Here is a 20276-nt window from a genome sequence, read left to right as displayed (position 1 = left end):
ATTGATTGGACATTTCATATCCTGTTTAATGCTTTCAGCAGTCAATTTTACTAACCTAACCAGACCTCAACCTTTTTTTTTTATTTATTTATATTTTTAAGGTTTTGTTAGAGAAGTTGACAAAAGCAGACAGCAGCTAGACGCAAAATTTTCAAAACAAGAATCCTGCAGTGGAGAAATGCATGCACACAGAAGAAAGCTACAAAATGATTTTTTCTTCACCAAATGTTTAATGCAGGGGTACCTCCTTGGGCTATTGGTTAAAATTTAGAGGGATATATAATTATATGGTTGAGTTTTTTTTTTTTAAATTAAAACTCAATTTCAGCTGCATTTTATTGAAAACGTAAACTTCTTCTGATGCAAATTGAAAACAATTTGAAAATAAAAACAGGGAAAAAAATCAATTGAAACAGGATTAATTCTCATAGTTTGATAAAGAAATATTTCTGATATTGAAAACATCTAAAACGCATCCATATTCTTTGCCTTCAGAGGTATTCACGATGTCTCTGAATCAATCATTTGGAACTGCCATTTACAGTATTTGCTTTACTAGAATTTTGCCATTCATTTGCGTTAACATTCGGTGTGTTGTTTCACGTGTGCCTCAGAAACAGAATCAATGAAGCATTCATGTCTCACCTTTAAATGGTTTAAATTTATTCCTCCTAAATTTACGATTTGGTTGTAGGTTAACCATTCATCTGAAATTGGGGTGCCTTTCATTTTTCAGTATGTAATCTTTGGCAAAATATTTGGCTTTTCAGTTCTTTACAAAAACTAGGTATGATAATTGTGATTTGCTTTCACATATTCTGAAAAGCCATTTCTTTTTATTCACTAACTTGCCTCCTTTGTATTTCAGTTTTATCAGTAGGGTTCATCTGTTTTTATTGTTTTATCCATACAACTTAACAGATTCAGTTCTTGAAAGAACTAAATTATTATTAAAGCAATTAATTCATGTAATTTACTTTTGCTTTATGCAGATTCCCATCAAATTGACAGCACTCCATGTTGGAATGAGCAATAACACCTGCATAAAATATTATGAACAACTGCAGGATATATGTACTTTGAAATTCATTGAAGGACTGTTTTGTAAGTGAATTGTCTTGTTTCAATTATAGTGATAATTTTCAATTAAGTCACAATTAGAGGCACTTTTGACATTGTCAATTATAAGCCACAGAGTGCCTCTTAATTGCAAATGAATTGAAAATTATCAACATAATTGAAACAAAACAGTTCACTGCTATATTCTTTTCCATGAGAAAAGTTAGGTCACTTTTTAATCACTCAATCATGTTGATGGAATCAAGAGACTTGCCCCTCTCACTTCTAATAGTTTGTTTCCACAAATTATTAAGAGTAATAAAAGTTGAATCATTGGTTTGCAATCTTTCTGTTGGAATGAAAAAAGTGACCTGGCCTTTTTCATCACTCAATTACTCAATGTGCTGCTGTAGCACATTCCAGGGTTTGCTGGCAAGTTTCCATAATCTTTAATTTCCATACATAGATGTATTTATTATTCCAAGGCTGCTAAGGTAATTTTTCAAATTGTAATTTCTGGTGAACCAATACTCATTAAAATACTGAAAATGTCATGAGCCTGATCTCTTGACAAGGAATTGAACTAGCTATCCTCCAGTGATTTTTATTGATTTTATTTTTAGCTTGTTAGAATTCTACAGTAACTATTTTGCTTCAGAATTTTGGGCTTATATATATACTCAGAGTTTAGAAGATAGCTTTGTTAGTGACTAAAACGTATGAAAAATGGCATCCAGATGTTCATGCATAAATTTTATATTCATTTTAAATATCTCAATAATTTGTATTACTGTTTAAGTTGTTCTAAATAAATGTATATACTTTTAGTTTCCTCTGGACTCCATTAACCCAATCAATATCAATCATATTAGAAATACAGTGGTTCCTAGCAAAGATGTGAATGGGTATGTATATATATACAGAGTGTTTCTTTTCTATGAAATTCTAGCTTTCTAGTAGAAGCTGTGCAGACAAGCATATTTCCCATTTTGACCATTTTTCATTGTTATGTGAAGAAATACCAAGTAGTGTGCAGACTATTATTAGGTGGGAAATATATTTGTGCATATGGCTTCTGTTAAGATTCTTGGTTATAATAAGTATTTGAAATATTTGAAATGAATTGGCTCCCTGCTGCTGTTTGATGAACAGGGACAAGGTGATGTTGGTTTGGGGCTACAAAAATGCCTTGTATGCATATACCATAAGTGTCCACATGGACTTTTTTGAAATTAATGCTTCCTGGTCAACAGTTGCATATTGATCACTTGCAAACATTGACCATGGATATTAGCTGAACTATAGATTTATTACTGAATTCCTCTTCAAGGCAGGATTAACTTCCATAATTGACTGACTAATGTGCATTGGAAAGAAATATTTAATGTCATCAGTTTTCAAAGGTAGATGAAGAAATTTAAGCAGGGAGAAATATGCATCAAGGACAAACAGCAACCTGGAAGATTTTTTACTATAGTGACAGACTATAACCGAAAATGAGTAGAAGTACGATTCTTATGAATAGAGGAAATGAAAGGATTTCTTGGAGCATGGCCAAACTGTCATCAGTGACTCTAACATTTTTATACTAAAGAAGCTTAGGAGTGCCTTCCAGAAGAAAGAGATCAAAATGATATTGATTATATCACTACACCATGATAATACTCATCCTTACTTGTCTTTTGCCACAACTGAAACTATTTCCAAAATAGGCTAGATAATTAGTGTTAGTATTGGTTATTCAAACTACCTACCTTCACAACACAGCAGATGGAAGTTTGTTCCAACAATCACTCACTCTCTGGTTGAAAGCAAATTTTATCAACTCTGTCCTACAACCATCCTTTTTCACTTTAAATTTGTTTCCTTATGTGTATTGTGTATTGTTCCCTTATGTTCATCTAAATCTATTTAAGGCCTTAAACACCTCAATCAATTATCCCCACCACCCCCAACACATGCCCTAGATTCTGGACTCTGCAATTTGCAGAACTGAAGTCTTTTATGGTAAGAGTACCCTTTTGTGTCCCTGGCTAATCTTGTTACCCTTCTCTGCACCATTCCAACAGATCCACATCCTTTCCAAAATGAGGCTTCCAGACCTGTATGCAGTACTCAAGATGCAGCCTACTTATTGTCTTATACAATGGGACAATCACCTTCTTGTCCACATCAGCTCCATACCATTGATTTCGCATCCTATGACTTCCATTTATTTGGTTTAGTGAAGAACAATAATTGTGGGCAATGTTAATGATATAGAGGAAATCAAGTGGCACTTAAATCAAGACATCAGCCTGTTGAATTTTACCAAACTGGATTTCAACACTGGGTTGAAAAATGTCACAGTTGCTTTATGAGTTTTTGGTTCATCAGCTGCTTCAGTCATAGTGCATAAATTCCTATAATATGATATTTAGCATTAGCATTAGTAGGGCATATGATGCAAGAAAGCAAGCTTATATAGCATCAGCCAAAAAAAAAAAGAAAAAGACCCTTCCCATTCCACTCATCCATCCACTCCAAGTATTTTGTCTAGTTCTGCCTTGAACTTATTTAAGTTGCTGACGTCCACTACAGCAGATGGAAGTTTGTTACAATTATCAACCACCTGCTGGCTAAAGGCAAATTTCTGCACATCTAATCTAAAATTGTCTTTCCTCAATTTGAATTTATGCCCCCCTCAGGTGAGTAATCTGAGCAAGAGGAAGAATCCCATTAGCATTCAGCTTGCTCAATCCATTCAAGGCCTTATACACCTCAATTATATCACCTCGCAGGTGCCTAGTCTCCTGAAGCTGCAATTTGCAGAACTTAATCCTTTCTTGGTAACACCAACCTTTTGTTCCACTCACCAATCTCGTTGCCCTTCTCTGTACTCGTACCAGCAGCTCTACATCTTTCCTAAAATGAGGCCTCCAGACCTGTATACAGTACTCAAGGTGTGGCCTGACTATTGCCTTATACAAGGGGACAATCACCCCCTTATCCCTGCTAGCAAAATTCCTTTATATCATTGACAATTTATTATGTGAATTGCACATTTTGCAGCTAAAAAACCCAGAATAACTCATGGATGAAATCCTACTTCTTCCACCTGAGATGAACAATGGCACATATGTTGACTGCAAACAGTCAACATATGTGTCATTGTTGACTGTTTGCATTCCAATCTTACACTCCAATCTTAAATATATTGGAGAAATATATTTAAGATTGGAGTGTAAGCAAATTTATTATATTTTAGAAGCTATAAACCAACAAGCATTACTTTTGAAACAATTCTTTTATAAAGGCTTGAAAATAATAAAATGATTTATTGCCTTAAAAAACTTATCTATTATAAAACCCTAAGCAAAACCACCTTCATGTAACTACTAAAATGCTTATTTGCATGACACAAATGAATATCAAGATATGGAAAGAGGATGGTATTACTCAAGGAAAACAAATTTCTTTACAACTGCAAGAAAATATAATTGATAAGAGGAGAGTTCAACAGCAGCAAAACAACCATCCTAAAATGAATGTTAAAACTAGTAAATATAAGGTACTTGAAGATTTCTAAAAATTTCGTATTGTTAAATATAAGGCATAATAAAAAGAAACAAAGGAATATATTCATCGTTAACAACGTCAATTTAAAACTTAACCTTAAAATGTTGTGTTCAGAAGAAACACAAACAAATAACAGCATGACATTGTGAACTGTAATGATATTCCATTACTTCAGTAAAGTGAAAAAAAAAATGACGAACTTGAAAAACAAAAAAAATCTGTGGAGATGTAGGGCCTTAACATTCTCAAGGAAGCTTTCACCCTATGGATGTACGGTATCCAGAGATTGGGAAATAAATTTTCCCCTGATAATTGAAACTGCAGATTATCTGCCAAATGAAAGGAAAACTTGTAATGTGGTAAAATCATAAATTTACTTACATATACACTCAGTGATCACTGAATTATGACCACCTGACTATCATTTTGGACCACATGGATAACAACTACTATTCACCTAGGAATTGACTCCACTAGATATCTGAAGACATCCATAAAGATCTGTAGCCATGCTGCCTGCAAGGCTTTCCACAGCATTGGAATACATGATGATTGCATGTTCATATGCCTCACTTCCTCTTCCAGAACATCCCACATGTTCAATTGGATTCAGGACTTCACGCAAATTTGGAGGCCAATCCAGTATGGGTGATATCTTCACTGTGTTCCTTGAACCACTCGTGCACAGTGTGGGTCCGACGACACAGCGCATTATCCAGTATTTATGCCCTTTTGAGATTGGAACATCCTGTTTCACTGCTGGAAAAAATGCAACGTGGCAGGGTGAATATGGTCTCCTAAGAGCTGCTGGTAGACCTCACTAGTGAAACATTGGTCCATGGACACTAGGGGTCTTAGTTTTTGCCCGAAAAACATGCTCCATATTAAGTAGCCGATGCCACTTGCCTGAATAGTGGGGACCATGCACAGTATTATTATTATTATTATCATTAGCCTTATGGTGCAAGGAAGCCTGAGACTTATGCTGCACTAGCCAAAAAAAAATTTCTGAATTACCCTGAGAGAGAGAGAGAGAGAGAGAGAGAGAGAGAGAGAGAGAGAGAGAGAAGAGTCAGAAGTAGAGGGAATTCATCAAGAAAGAGAAGAATGATGATATCCAGCTCAGGACCCTGGGTATGCCAAGCCCATACTCACCAAATGTGAGCCCCTCGGGTTAAGTAGGTCCATGGACACACACAGAGATGTCCATCAGTGTATTGCACCAGATATTTGGACTCATCTGATCACCACTCTCATTTCCAGTCCTCCAGTGTACAACCAGTGTGTTGTTGCCATCAACAGTGATCAGCTGTTAGAAGAGGGCATCTCTTGGGTTGTCTGCTGTGGCACACTATATATCTGAGTGTGTGGCACAGTGTTATTTGGGATACTGTTCTTGCATTCCCCATCTCACTGCTGTGAGATAGTTGAGATGTCAGCTGTCTCACAGCAGTGACTTGCCATCAAGCCTATACAATGCACTGCACCCTTCACTCACCACGACATCCTCCTTGTGTAATCCTTTACATGCTGTTGGCAGGTCATGGTTTGACTTGTTTGACACTATTCTTTGTACACTTTAACCACAGTGGGCTGTAAGCATCCAACAAAGTATGCTGTTTCTGATATGGAAGCACATGATGCACGAGCTCCCTCAATTTAAGCCCTTTTGAAATTCAGTGATATTTTTATTATGTCCCATAAGTGCTGCTTTATCACTTTGACTTGTACAACCTCATGCACTTACCACTGCTCTTGTGAATGGAGCTGTTCTGCTTTTTATACGGCAAGCTATGAGCATACTCCTTTACAGATGGGATGGTCATAATTCAGTGATCACTGAGTGTATATCATGATTACAAAATTATATACTACAGCATGGAAATTTTTGACCTAAAATTAATATGCACATGCATCCATAAACAGTGCCTCTTGGATGACAAAATGTTTTGTAATTGAATTAGTAACATGAAGTTTTTATGCAAGTAAATGTAAGATTATGCATTTGAGGAAAGAAATCATGGAGCCACGTATAAGCCAGAGAGAGAGAGAGAGGAGCTAAAAGTGGTTGTTCAAGATGAAAAGACTTTAGCATTATGATTCACTGACATGAAATTTTCCTTACAATGTAAACTGGAAATTAAGAAGGCATGCAGTGTCCTGTCAATGATTAATAGGAACTTTGCTAGTTGGTGGAAGGACATTATTATTCTTCTATACAAGATGATGGTTGGACCACATTTGGAATACTGTATTCAGGTCTGGTGACCACACCTAAAAAAGACAACTTCTGGAGAAGATTCAATGAATGGCAACCAGATTAGTTATGAGTGAAAATCGAGGCACATACGAAAAACAGCTTAGGTGTGGACTATAAAATAATAACTAGAAATAATAACTAATGAGAGATCATTGAGGTCTATAAAGCACCAAAGGGATTGAGTAAAATTAATGAGGAAGGTATTCTCTTTCTCTCTCTCTCTCTCTCATAGGTGAGTCAATAACCAGGGGGCATAAATATAACATCTTAGGGAAAGAAAGAAGACTGGATCTAGTGAAGTTCATATCCAATCTTCTTTATTATTATTATTATATTTTCTGGCAGAGAAAACTCAATTCCTTGAATCATTGGCCGTCCTAATACTAAAATCTAACAATGGCTGATAAGTATGGTTATTATCTACTGCAATTTTTAAATCTTTCTTCATGTTGCCATCCATTATAAATTGTCTACAATTACTTAAGAAAAACAGGTGGTAGATGACTCTCATCAACCGGTGCGATACCACCACTTTTCTTATTGGAGGCTTGAAGTGGCGAAACCCATGTTAAGTCTCCAGAGCAAAGTTTCCGGCTTTCCCCCCCACACATACTTCTCCTTCAACCCATGTACGGCACTAAGTACTATAGGTTTTGATACCTTTCATGTTTGGGAGTTTCAAAAAAAAAAAAAGGTAACAGGTAAAAAAAAGGTAAAGGTGGTAGCAGTTAGACTGAACAACAAATTTTGGGTCATATCTCGTTATGAGCATGAAAGTAAGTTTACTTTATAGATTTTGGGGTGCTAAACATGGAAATAGTACTTAAAATAGCAGATTGGCTCTTGTTTTTGAAAAATAGTCATTTTTTTATATTTATACAAGGTATTTTTTATTTATGCAGTAAGATGTAGCTGCAAACATACAGGTATCAAACACGGGACCTTTTTGCCTTTTGTTTGTATTCAGCTTTGGCAGCATCCCTTTTCACCAGTCAACAATAATCAGCTAACTGGCGGCACTCCATTTGCTTTTATATCTTTGTTCCATCGCTGCAATGTCTTGATGGAAGCACTCACCATGTTCGTCGCTGACGGCACCACAGTTTGGTGGGAAGAAATCCAGTTGTGAGTGCAAGAAATGCACTTCAATGAAATGGTGCACCCCAGTTTTTCATAAGAAGTAATGAGATCTTCTAAAAGCTGCCTGTAGTTGGCCAGCTTTAACATTTCCTACAAAACCAGTCAAAACATTTCAAAAGGCTTTCCATGCTGATTTCTCGCTATCACTAAGGACACGTTCGAACTGTTGTCTTTGAAAAGTTGCCTTATTTATGGACCAATGAAAACGCCTGCCTTATTCTTCTCTATACTAAGTCTCAGCAATTTCTCTTGCAAGTCAGGACTCTTCACTTCCAAAGCCTTCACGAAATTTTTCATGAGCCCCAGTTTGATGTGGAGTGGTGGAAGCAAAACTTTATTTAGGTCTACAAGAGGTTCAAATGCTACATTCTTCATTCCAGGTGTTAAACATTTTCGTTGAGGCCAACTCCTCTTCTCATAGTGTGTCATATCCTTGGCATGCTTATCCCATACACACACATGGTTGCTTTCTGTGTGAGAAAGCAACCATGTGTGTATGGAATAGGCATGCCAAGTGCAATTGTTTTGTAGCCTTAATAAAATGATGATTACCTTTAAATCACCACATATCTGCCACTTGTATTTCTGATAGTGTACACCTAAGAGGATGTTCTCCATGTTTGCTTATGATTCTTTTTTGTGTACAGCATATACAAGAAGTATTGAAGGCAACATATTTCTATTGTGTAATAACACAGCCTTAAGGCTAACCTTATAAGTGTCTATAAATAGTTGCCATTCTATGGGAACGGGCCTCATGATAGAATTTATCATAGTCTTTATTTCGAGTACAAAATGATGTCAGTTTTACAGAATGATCTAGAAGATTCTGCCATTTGAGGAAAGACAGATGTAGGATAGATGTGCGGAAATTTGCCTTTAGCCAGCGGGTGGTTGGTAAGTGGAACAGACTTCCATCCCTTGTCGTGGAAGTTGATAGCCTAAATAAGTTTAAGGCTCGGCTGGACAGGTATTTCGAACGAACAGAGGGGTGAAGTGGAAGTGGTTATTTTTTATTTATTTATTTTACTTTAATTTTTTTGGCTGATGCTGCATAAGCTTGCTTTCTTGCATCAAATGCCTCTACTAATGCTAATGCTAATCGTAGCCTTAAAGCCAAAAGCTCTGCCTTATTCTTCAGCAGTTCGAGATCCCTGATGAGGTCAGTAGGCTCACTTCTTATGATCTTATGAACTTCTTTATCTTCCTCTTGATCTTATGTTGTTCAGAAGGATAAAGGTTTGGACAAAATGGTGGATCCCTTGATGTAGATGGCTGCTGCATATATATCAAGTTGACTTTCATCATTGTCTTCATCAAAGTGTACAAAGAAACGACCAGGTGGTTCAGAAATAGGAAGTACTTCACCATGAGGCATGGGACAAATTGCAGATGGCATATTTGGGTAGTCACTGTCCACTTTTTCTTTATTGTCATCCCTTTTCTAATAGGAGGCACCATATAGAAGTGACAGTCTGTGACTTGGATTTGTTGGCTTCATCATATCATGGGCACTGCGAAAGGCATAAAACATCCCTTTTAATGAACAGGTAGTGCAGCATATGTGTGGAGCCCAGTTCTTATCCTGGTCACCTACTTTACACCCAAAGTAGAAGAAGTAGGCCTTTTTTATGGCTCAAGTTAAGGGACGCTTTCTTGAATCTAATGTGATTTCACCACATACATAACAGAAGTCATCCAGACTATACACACAATTATGGGGTGTATTAATGTTACACAACACAATTACGGGACGTATTAATGTTACACAACACAAATGCTGGGCAAAATGTAGAAATCTCACAGAGAACAACCATTAACTGAGAACAAGTCACCCAGTACCTAGCTGTATTCGAGGATTAATACAACAGAGTTGAAGACCCATTTGAGGCAACAATAACTTATCACATGATGCAGTGAGGCGACAGTTGCCTATCATGTGGTGGTACTGAAACTGCATTTTGCTGAGAGCCATAGTTGATAATGTAGAATAACTCACTAATATGAGGTCCCAACTGTAATTCGAAAACAAGAGCCAACTGACAAATTCTGATGTGATTTTCATGTTCAGCAGCATAAAATTAGTCAAGATTGGGTGTTTTCATAACATTTTACATGTTACTTTTTACATTTACAGTGTTATTGGAAGATTTGTAACATCCTTTGAATCAGGACTTATACTCATAAAGTGTGTGTGTGTGTGTGTGTGTGTGTGTGTGTGTGTGTGTGTGTGTGTGTGTGTGTGTGTGTGTGTGTGTGAGAGAGAGAGAGAGAGAGAGAGAGAGAGAGAGAGAGAGAGAGAGAGAACAGGTTAATGGCTAAGTTAATTCACATTGTCATTTCTTATATTGAAGCTAAAACTTTCAAAAATTTCCTCGTAATTTTACTTTCACAAATCATGGTATAAATTATGTCTTACATTTAACTAAAGAGATGGAGACTTTTTGCTTAAAATAGCTAACATCTTTCTCAGGCAAAATGATGTGGCAACCTCAGGATGTAAGATTGATAGTTTTTGGATTTCTCCTAAGATTGATAGTTTTTGGATTTCTCCAAAGATTGATAGTTTTTGGATTTCTCCTAAGATTGATAGTTTTTGGATTTCTCCAAAGATTGATAGTTTTTGGATTTCTCCAGTCTCTGAATAATAAATCTAACCAAACATGAAGTAGTAGTAGTAGTAGTAGTATGTGTTGCAAGAAAGTAAATGTATGAGCTTATGCAGCATCAGCCAAAAAAAAAAAAAAAAAAAAATCACACCATTCCCTCCAAATGCCTGACCAGTTCCTCCTTAAATTTATTCAACCTATCAACTTCCACAACGACAGATGGAAGTTTGTTCCAGAAATTAACCACCCGCTGGCTAAAGGCAAATTTCCGCACATCTATTCTACATCTGTCCTTTCGTAATTTGAATTTATGCCCCCTTAGGTTCGTAATCTGAACAAGTGGAAGGATCCCATCAGAATTCAGCGTGCTGAACCCATTCAAGGCCTTATACACCTCAATCAGATCACTGCGCAGGTGTCTAGTCTCCAGCCACTACAATTGTTAGAAGTGTTAAAATTCAAGCACAAATAAAGGGAGAATGCATCAGTAGTGCAGCTGTCTACTTTTTTGATAATTTTTCTACATGATTAATTTATTTTTTATTAACTATATTATTTTATTCTTATTTATTCTTTTATCTCCTGGGCCACTGGTCAAAATTTGGAAATGAATAACTTGGCACTATCAATTTGCTGAAGCAGTTTTGTAAACCCATTCCATGTACATGTAGAGGCTCTTGTCATACTCTTCACACTCTTCTAGTTTATAGCATATCTTCCACTCTCATTTTACCCTTTTACTCATTTCACCGTTTGAAGAGGTGGTGCTTCTGAGTTCTATGTTTTTGGCTAATTTTATTTATTTGGAAGCAGCTTTAATGTGTTGTGGTTGTTACATTCCCTTGGGTGGAGGAGTCATTGTGCTTTTACTACTGAGGATAATTGTTGATTTGTCATTTTACTTATTTTTTTATTTTGTAATTTTATTTTATTTTAATATTAGGGCGTACTGGTATTCAGGTAGTAATATAGCACTTGCCAATGATAATACCCTAATTGTAGCATTGGCAAATAATCCTAATTGTAACATTAGGAAAAGTTAAACATTGGCAACATTAACCCTAATTGTAGCATTGGCAAAGTGCTATATCACTACTTGAATCCCCAGGGTGAGTTTTCCCCCTACTTGTTCCAATCAATAAGGGGATAATTAAAATCATCCATAATGAGACGTTTGCACCTTGCTTGCCCATTCCATGTACATGTAGAGGCTCTGATCGTACTTTTCACACTCTTCTAGTTCATAGCAAATCACCTACTCTTATTTTACTTTTGTGTCCAGTTTACCTCATACCACATAGATGCTATGCTGGAATGCCTAAATTCTGAATATGAGAAAGCTTTTGTTGCATTCAAACTGCTTTTGATTGGAAGAATATTTTCTCCCCCTTCTATCTTGTCTATCCTTACTAAATACATAGTGAAACTCATCGTCCCTTATTTCTGGGTAGCATCATGTTTGCATTAGCCCTTATGTCAATGTTAATTGTCCTACCCAGGAGTTCAAATTCACTCATTTTATCGATAACACTCCTGACATTACTATTATATTTTTCAAGGTTTAGGCCTAAATGGTTATCTAATGAACTAATGAGACTCATAACAGGGAAGAAAAATGCATGGGATGCATATAAATTATCAAGCGACTCAGAAGCCTATGGCAGATATACGCTAGTCTGTAATCAGGTCACAAAGGAGGTTAGGCAGGCGAAGGCAGATTACGAGAAATCCTTGGCAAAAGATGCTAAGAAAAACAGCAAGGATTTCTTTACTTATATAAAGTCTAAAAGGAAGGGGATGAATCTGATTGGTCCACTTGACATCGATGGTTCGACTGTTGATGATCCTGCTCAGATAGCAAACAAACTGAATGAGTATTTTGCATCTACATTCACACGTGAGGAATTATTAAGGTTTGAAAATGGCAGAAGGTTATCAAATTGTAGCAGGATACTTAATGATTTTGTAATAATTGAGAGCAAAGTGGAGGAGAAATTGTTGAAGTTAAACATAAGAAAAGCACCTGGGGTGGATGGGATCTATCCAGTTATATTAAAGGAGGTGGCAAAGCAACTAAGCAAACCCTGAGCCATAATTATGAGAGCATCCTTGGACTCAGGGGAGGTTCCCACGGACTGAAGATGTGCAAATGTATCCCCAATTCACAAAGGGGGATCGAAGGGTGACACGAGTAATTGGCGCCTCCGTAGCCAGGTGGGAAGGAGCAGCAGTGCATAGTACATGCTTCTTGATTAGACCGGGGTTCGAGCCCGTCTCCACCAAATACGAAGCATGCGGAAAGGTCAGGGAATGACCACCGCACCGGAGCAATATGGCCTTAGTTGCTAATGCTCCTAAAAACCAAACAACAACAACAACAACACGAGTAATTACAGACCAGTTAGTTTAACTTCTGTTCCAGGTAAAATAATGGAGTCACTGGTTAAAGATGCATTGCAGGATCATCTAGACAAGACTGCAGCAATAATTCAGACACAGCATGGGTTTGTTAAGGGAAAGTCTTGTCTGACAAATTTGATAGGATATTATGATGTGGTTACAAAGGAACTGGATGCAAAAAATAATTTTGATATCATATATTTGGATTTCAGGAAAGCTTTTGACACTATTGTGCATGGAAGACTATTGTACAAATTGGAGCAGAATGGTATTAGGGGTAAGTTGCTACAATGGATAAAAGGATGGTTAAGTGGGAGAAGGCAGAGGGTGGTAATCAATGGGTGCTGCTCTTCGTGGACTAATGTTATTATTGGAGTCCCACAGGGTTCAGTGTTAGGTCCACTGTTGTTTTGTATATTTATCAATGATATTGATGAAGGTATATCAGGCTTAATGTCGAAGTTTGCAGATGATACAAAGGTTCGCAGGGTTGTTAATGACAGTAATGGCAGTGTGCTACTGCAACAGGATCTAGATAATTTGGGCGGATGGGTTAAGAAGTGGCAACTGAAGTTTAACCTTGACAAATGCAAAGTACTGCATATGGGTAGAAGTAACCCCAGAGAAACGTACCAACTGTGTGGTAATACACTTAATGTGGTAGAAAATGAAAAAGACCTGGGAGTAATTGTGCAGGCAGATATGAAGTTTTCTGAGCAATGCAGACAGGCTGCCAGGGCAGGACATGGGGTTTTGTCAATGATATATATAGGAATTTTGCTAGCAGGGAAAAGGAGGTAATTATCCCTCTGTATAAGGCAATGGTCAGGCCACGCCTTGAGTACTGCGTACAGGTCTGGAGGCCTCACTTTAGGAAGGATGTAGATTTACTTGAGCGTGTGCAGAGAATGGCAACAAGATTGGTGAGGGGAATGAAGGGATCCTCTTACCAAGAGAGGCTTAAGTTCTGCAAATTGCAGTGGCTGGAGACTAGGCACCTGCGCGGTGATCTGATTGAGGTGTATAAGGCCTTGAATGGGTTGAGCACGCTGAATTCTGATGGGATCCTTCCAATTGTTCAGATTACGAACCTAAGGGGCATAAATTCAAATTAAGAAAAGACAGATGTAGAATAGATGTGCGGAAATTTGCCTTTAGCCAACAGGTGGTTAATTGCTGGAACAAACTTCCATCTGTCGTTGTGGAAGTTAATAGGTTGAATAAATTTAATGAGGAACTTGGACAGGCATTTGGAGGGAATGGTGTGATTTTTTTTTTTTTTTTTGGCTGATGCTGCATAAGCTCATACACATGCTTCCTTGCATCACATGCCACTACTACTACTACTAGACACAGTTAAGACTAAGTGTATAGTTTATAGTTAAGTGTGTAGTGTATAGTCTAGTTAAAATTTATTTCTTGTATAGTTTACTACCCTGACACACCTCTTGAAGCTATATTTAAGTTTGCTTCCCTAGCATTAACTTCTTGTTCATTTGAAACATCACTACTCTTAGTACATCTTGCCAATATTGGCTTTTGCAATCACTGAGTAGCGTCATGACTTTCACCCCTATTATAAGACAAACTCATGTCTATATTACCATCCCCAAGTAGTAGTTTCCCTAAACCTTTTAGTCTTTCTCAATAATATTGGTAAAGACCGTTCCACCACCTTTTTTTGAATTCCTCTACAAATAGGTTCCTTCTATCTAGTAGATCGGCCACCTTGCAGATTCCCTCAAGCCTTAAGTTATTCCACAAAGTTTATAGCATATAGGCCCTCCCATTGTGATTCATAGCATTAACTCCTTAAAATCTAGAAATACATTATTAAAACCATTAATTGTTTCTCCCCACATACACACCATGATTCTATCCTTATTACAGAAAATGTTACCTGTTTTCCTGACAGTGGAGTTTCCCAATAAAAACTAAAACCTCTTGAATCAGAGCAGTACGCATTTGATTCTAGGATTTGAATAGAGGGGTGCATCACTTTGTCTCTAGGGCAGCATTTCCCAAACTTTTTTTAGTCATGAAACACTTTTCATCTCACGACATATTCACGGAACATTTACAAAACACAAGTTTAGCAGGAGCCAAAGAACTGTTTGCTAATATATTATTGCATATGACGCATTGTGCATCAGGAGCATCTTTATTTCTAACACATGTAAAGTTGAAATTCAAAGAACTGTCATTATACTTTTGTTTTGGTCTTTTATTAGTTGGTTCCTGTTTTTTCACTTCGGATTTTTGGGGAACAAAAGGCTGATGATTAAAGTTCCTTTTTTCAACCACAAATCCATGGTCACATATTTTAATAATAATATTTCGAAATACTAATAATTATAAAAAAAAAATTTATACAAGGAAGTGAGTTTAGTTATGATATTGGTTCGCTTCCTCCTCTCCTTCAACCCATGTACTCCAGGCTAAATGGCATACTAGAACACCACATTGCTACTTTTTCATAGATGTCATTACCTCTATGCAAAGCCCATGAAAATAAAGTGTTCTGTGGTCTATTTGATTATTAGTCTATGCCAGTATATTAATAATCAAAAAAAAAAAAAATCAAAAGTGGTATACACTAAGATTTTTTGCGGAACACTAGTGTTCCACAGAATACAGTTTGAGAAATGCTGCTCTAGGGCAACTATCCATTGTTTCAACAACTCAAATTCATTAAGTAACATTCAGATTTTTAACATGAGATCAGTATGCTCCTCACATTGGGAACAAAGAGAAGAAAGGAAAGAAACTAGACTGATCTTGAATGCATACCAGAGGCTATACAAGTGGTGATCTCATAACTTATATGGGAATTGCCCATGGCCATTTCTGTCTGAAACATGATATCCTCAAAGTATTTGAAGTAGATCTTGTAGTAACCATTATTAAGATAAGAATTAAACCTACAAAATGTTAACAAAATTAATATAACAGAATTTAAAGTAACAAAATATTACATTAATTAAGCAGTGAAAAATGTTAAAATAATTAAGCAGTGAAAAATGTTGCAATAATTAATACAGTTGAAAAAGTAACAGTAATTAATTAAACTAAACTTTATCAACTGCTGAACTTAAAAATATAAACTTATGAGATATTAAAAATAATGTAACTTTGCATAATTAGTTTCAGAAAAGGCAAGAATTAAATTTATAAAATTATAAGATATTTAAACAAATTAAGGAAAAATAAAAATCTGTCTACTAAACTCATTTTCCTTTAATTCTCTTGAATATAACCTGCAGAACTAACTGACATGTCTGCTCTCCATGACTACCAACCCTATATTAAAATATTAATATATATCAAAAATATAAATGTAAAAATTTATTAGAAAAACTTTTGAGCCTAAAGACAAAGCCCCTGAAGTTGATGGCATTTACTTAGCAATTTTAAGAGAGGTGGTGAGAGAATGCATTGAACCATTGTTTAATTAGGATGGTATCTTTGGACTCAGGAGAGCAAGAGAGAGAGATTCCATCGGATTAGAGAAGTGGCAAAGTATTTGCCAATACATGAAGATGGTTCTGAGAGCAAAGTGAGCTAGCTTCATATAAATTATTCTGGCAATGATCAAGAGTACAGCACAGGGACATTCATATATAAATGGAATTCTGAAAGATACACAACATTGTTCTGTTAAAGGAAAATCATGTTTAAATAACCAGGTTAGCTATTTTGATACAATCAGTCATAAGCTGGATGTAAGAAACAATTCTTATATTATATATTTGGATTTTAGCAAAGTATTTGATGCAGCCCCACATGAGAGAGGTTACTGTATAAGCTGGAACATGTTGGGATCATAAGTAAGATTCTTAGATAGATCATACAGTGGCCACAATGCAGGGAGTAGAAAATTGTGATTAATGGTTACTCTTTGTATTGAGCTAGTGGTGTCCCTCCAAGGGCTGGTTCCGAGGCCACTATTGTTTCTGATTTTATTAAATGACATTAATGAAGAGATAGAGGGGTGTGATGCCAAAATTTGCAGATGACATAAAGATTGGGAGAGTGATTAATGAACAGTCCCAAGCAGCACTCTTTCAGGACGACTTGGTCAGAATAGTGGCAGCTGTGTTTTATACTTGACATGGAGAGTAGCAGCCTGAAAAAACATATTTATGTGGTAGGTTTGAATTAAAAACAGTAGAGGAATAAAAGGATTTGGAGATTATGATACAGGTAGATATGAAGTTTTCTGTGCAGTGCAGACAGATAGCAAAGAGGACCCACGTTGATTTATTGACCATTAGCTTGTAGAGGTAAGGTGGTTATTTTATTATTATTATTTTTTTTTTTTTTGGTAGTTGTTGGCGCATAGGCTTCTGTGACCATAATGCACCTCCCAAGGTTTTTGCAGTAAAGGTCAGTCCCCAAGGCGGGAATCGAACCAGCGACCTTTGGGTTGCCAGGCAGGCACTTTACCCACCCGGCTAGCCCGGTCGGCAAGGAGGTTATAATCCCACTCACTCTAAAAGGCAATTTGTAATTTTCAGTTATGTGGGCTAGAGTTGGTAACCAGACACCTTAGAGGGAATGTGGCTGAGGTCTATAAGTCTCTGAGAGGAAATAGTAAAATGAATGAAGGTGAAATTTTTACTGTTGTAAATGATTTTAGAGGGGTCATAAATTCATATTATTTGAGAAAAGGCTTGGACTGGATTGTAGGAATCTTTCTTTTAGAGAGTTGTCAATTACTGGAATAAGTTATTAAATTGTCTTTTGTTTTCTTCCTAACTATAGAGAGGAAAACACAGTTTTTTATTATTGCTTATTTTATATTTTGATTATTATTATTTAATTTACTTTATTTTTATTTTATTTATTATTTATTTATTTTTTTAGCTAGTGCAGAAAAAGCCTAGGGCTTTCATACCCTCTGTGGCTAATACTAAAACTTATTGCAGTATCTTTTATTTACACCTGTTTATTTTATGAAACAATTAAGAAATTTCTGTTTCTGAGCTAGCTAAGACTGACTCTATATTAAAAAAAGTCTCTATATAATTAAAAGACTGACTCTTTCAGTCTATTAATTATATCTTACTGCACATTTAAATCAGTGTTACTTAAAAGTCACTTTAGACATTACATTTAGTAATAGTAAACTGGAATTTTGGTTTTATCAATTTCTTAGAATCCATGATGAAAATGCTGGAAGACTTGCACACGGTGAGCTAGAAGGGTTCTTTATTTCTTGTACTCCAAGAGGATGTTTGGAATTAATAAAGAAATCGGGTAAATAATAGTATTATGTACAGGTACAGAGGTACCTTTGAATGAAACAGTGTTTTGGAGATTAGCAAACAATGAATGATTGTGAAATTGTTTGAAATTAGCAATTCAGGTGTGATACATGTTTTATGTTTTCAGAGTGCAAAAGTTGCTTTATCTGTTTTATTGCATGAAATGAGAGATCTTCTGGTGGAAACTATATCTTCTGTTTGAGCTCTGTTAACTCGATGCCTGGTGAAAAATGCTATAAATATTTCATTTTATCAGTAAGAGAATTCAAATCCTAAACCTTTCACACCCAATAGGCACAAATCATCAAAAACACGAAAAGATAAAGTTATGAGGATAAATTTTGTTTTCTGTTCATATAAAATATTTTACGTTGCAAAACACTTAGATAATAATAAAAAATCTACTTGTGGAAGTAGTGAATAAAAAAAAATTACCAAGTCCATAGGTAGAGTTCTACTTGAGGAATGGTATCATTAAACTAGTGTTTAAATTAATAACATATATACATTGAAAGACACATGATTATTTGCAGGTATAAATTACTAAGAAGAATAATACTGTTCTGCATGAAATAAAATGCTAACTGCTTGAATGAGCTTTCACTTCAGAATTAAGAACAAAACTTACTATTTACATTTAGCAACTAAGCAGTTTATATGGTGAGCATATGTTTCTGTCCATTCTAAGACTTCCAACCATTAACAGATAAAAAAATAGAGTCCTAAACAAAGACAAATCTTGGTTTCTCTGTGATCCTGATTCTGTATTCTCCTGCCTGCTACTTTCTTAAACTATTTTTGGATACTTTACTGGTATGTTAACGGATAGAGAAATGTGCAGGTAAACTTAAAATGAAAGTAGGCACACTTTACTGCATAAAACAAAACTTTACTACATAAAACAAAAATATTTGTATCAATATTTTTATGTATTCAAGATTATTGCACATGATGGCCCTTTTTGGGAATATTCTAACACCGCATGTATTTTGGAAAAAAGGAACTAATTGTATGAAATTTTTTTTTTTTTTTTTTTTTTTTATGAAAACCCCAAACACGAGAAGTATTAGAACCTATAGTACTTAGTACCATGCTTGGGTTGGAGGTTGAGAAGATGAGAGATATTTGTTGACATTAGAGTTGAATATCTGAAGACTAATTTTCAGGAAATACGTATGAAGGAAGGTTGTTCCAGAAAATGGCAGTTGAATGGATAAACAAGGAAGATGAAAAGTTGGTTCTCTGAATTTGAAGTTGGCAGTAAATGGATGTTGGCTGGTGGTGGCACGTGTTCGGACTGTTTCAAAAGAGAGAGTGGGAATTATAGAAGCTGATTCAGAAAAGCAGTGCTCATGGAAGTATCTGTAGAAGAGACATGCAGCAGAAACAATATGTCTATGTGACAGCGAGTGCAGAGACTCTGTTAGAGATCAGTCATTAATTAACCAAACAGCCCTCTTCCAAATGGAATCTAGAAGCATGAGAGAGGTTTTGGGGGAAATCCTTCCCCCCCCCCAGATGTGAGAACAATATTCCAAGGTAGGGGCGGATTTGCAATTTCTACAGAGTGAACAGCTATTTCGAAGAAAAGTAATGCCAAGTGTGAGAGAGAAAACCAAGTTTTTTAGATGCAGAGGAAGCAATATTTGTAATGTGCTTGTGCCAAGAGAGATTAGCAGCCAGGGTAATCTCCAAAAGAGATATATCATCTTTCCTAGAAATCAGTGTCACTAAAGCTAAGCATAGAAGCAGAAGAATCATTTTTGCAAGATATAAGACAGGACTGAGTTACAGAAGGATTGAAGTCAACTAAGTTGTGTTTGTCCCACTGCAGAATTACCTGGAGATCAGCATTTAAGCAGTTGGTAGCAGATATTCGAGAAGTTGAAGCTGATTGTGCAGGGCAAGGTTTCTCAAACTGGAAAATGGAATGCAATGTGCTATCATCAGCAAAACCATGGATAGGATTTCCAGTCAATGGAA

At 36.1% G+C, this 20276-nt stretch overlaps 1 protein-coding gene across 1 annotated transcript in view; it reads left to right on the top strand.

Moving 5' to 3' along the window:
* Positions 1-20276, top strand: part of pug (pug C-1-tetrahydrofolate synthase, cytoplasmic) — a 329380-nt gene that overhangs the window by 55125 nt on the left and 253979 nt on the right. Inside the window, exons 5-6 of the mRNA XM_090376599.1 lie at positions 1888-1964; positions 18185-18285. Coding sequence (XP_090232725.1) covers positions 1888-1964; positions 18185-18285 — 178 coding nt within the window. The remainder of the gene's footprint in view (positions 1-1887; positions 1965-18184; positions 18286-20276) is intronic.

The sequence above is a fragment of the Mastigoproctus giganteus genome, chromosome 6, assembly GCF_048544385.1.
Source record: "Mastigoproctus giganteus isolate SK-2022 chromosome 6, ASM4854438v1, whole genome shotgun sequence".
NCBI classification, from domain to species: domain Eukaryota; kingdom Metazoa; phylum Arthropoda; class Arachnida; order Uropygi; family Thelyphonidae; genus Mastigoproctus; species Mastigoproctus giganteus.
Note: the sequence above shows the minus strand (reverse complement) of the source record. Positions and strands in the feature narration are given on the sequence as shown.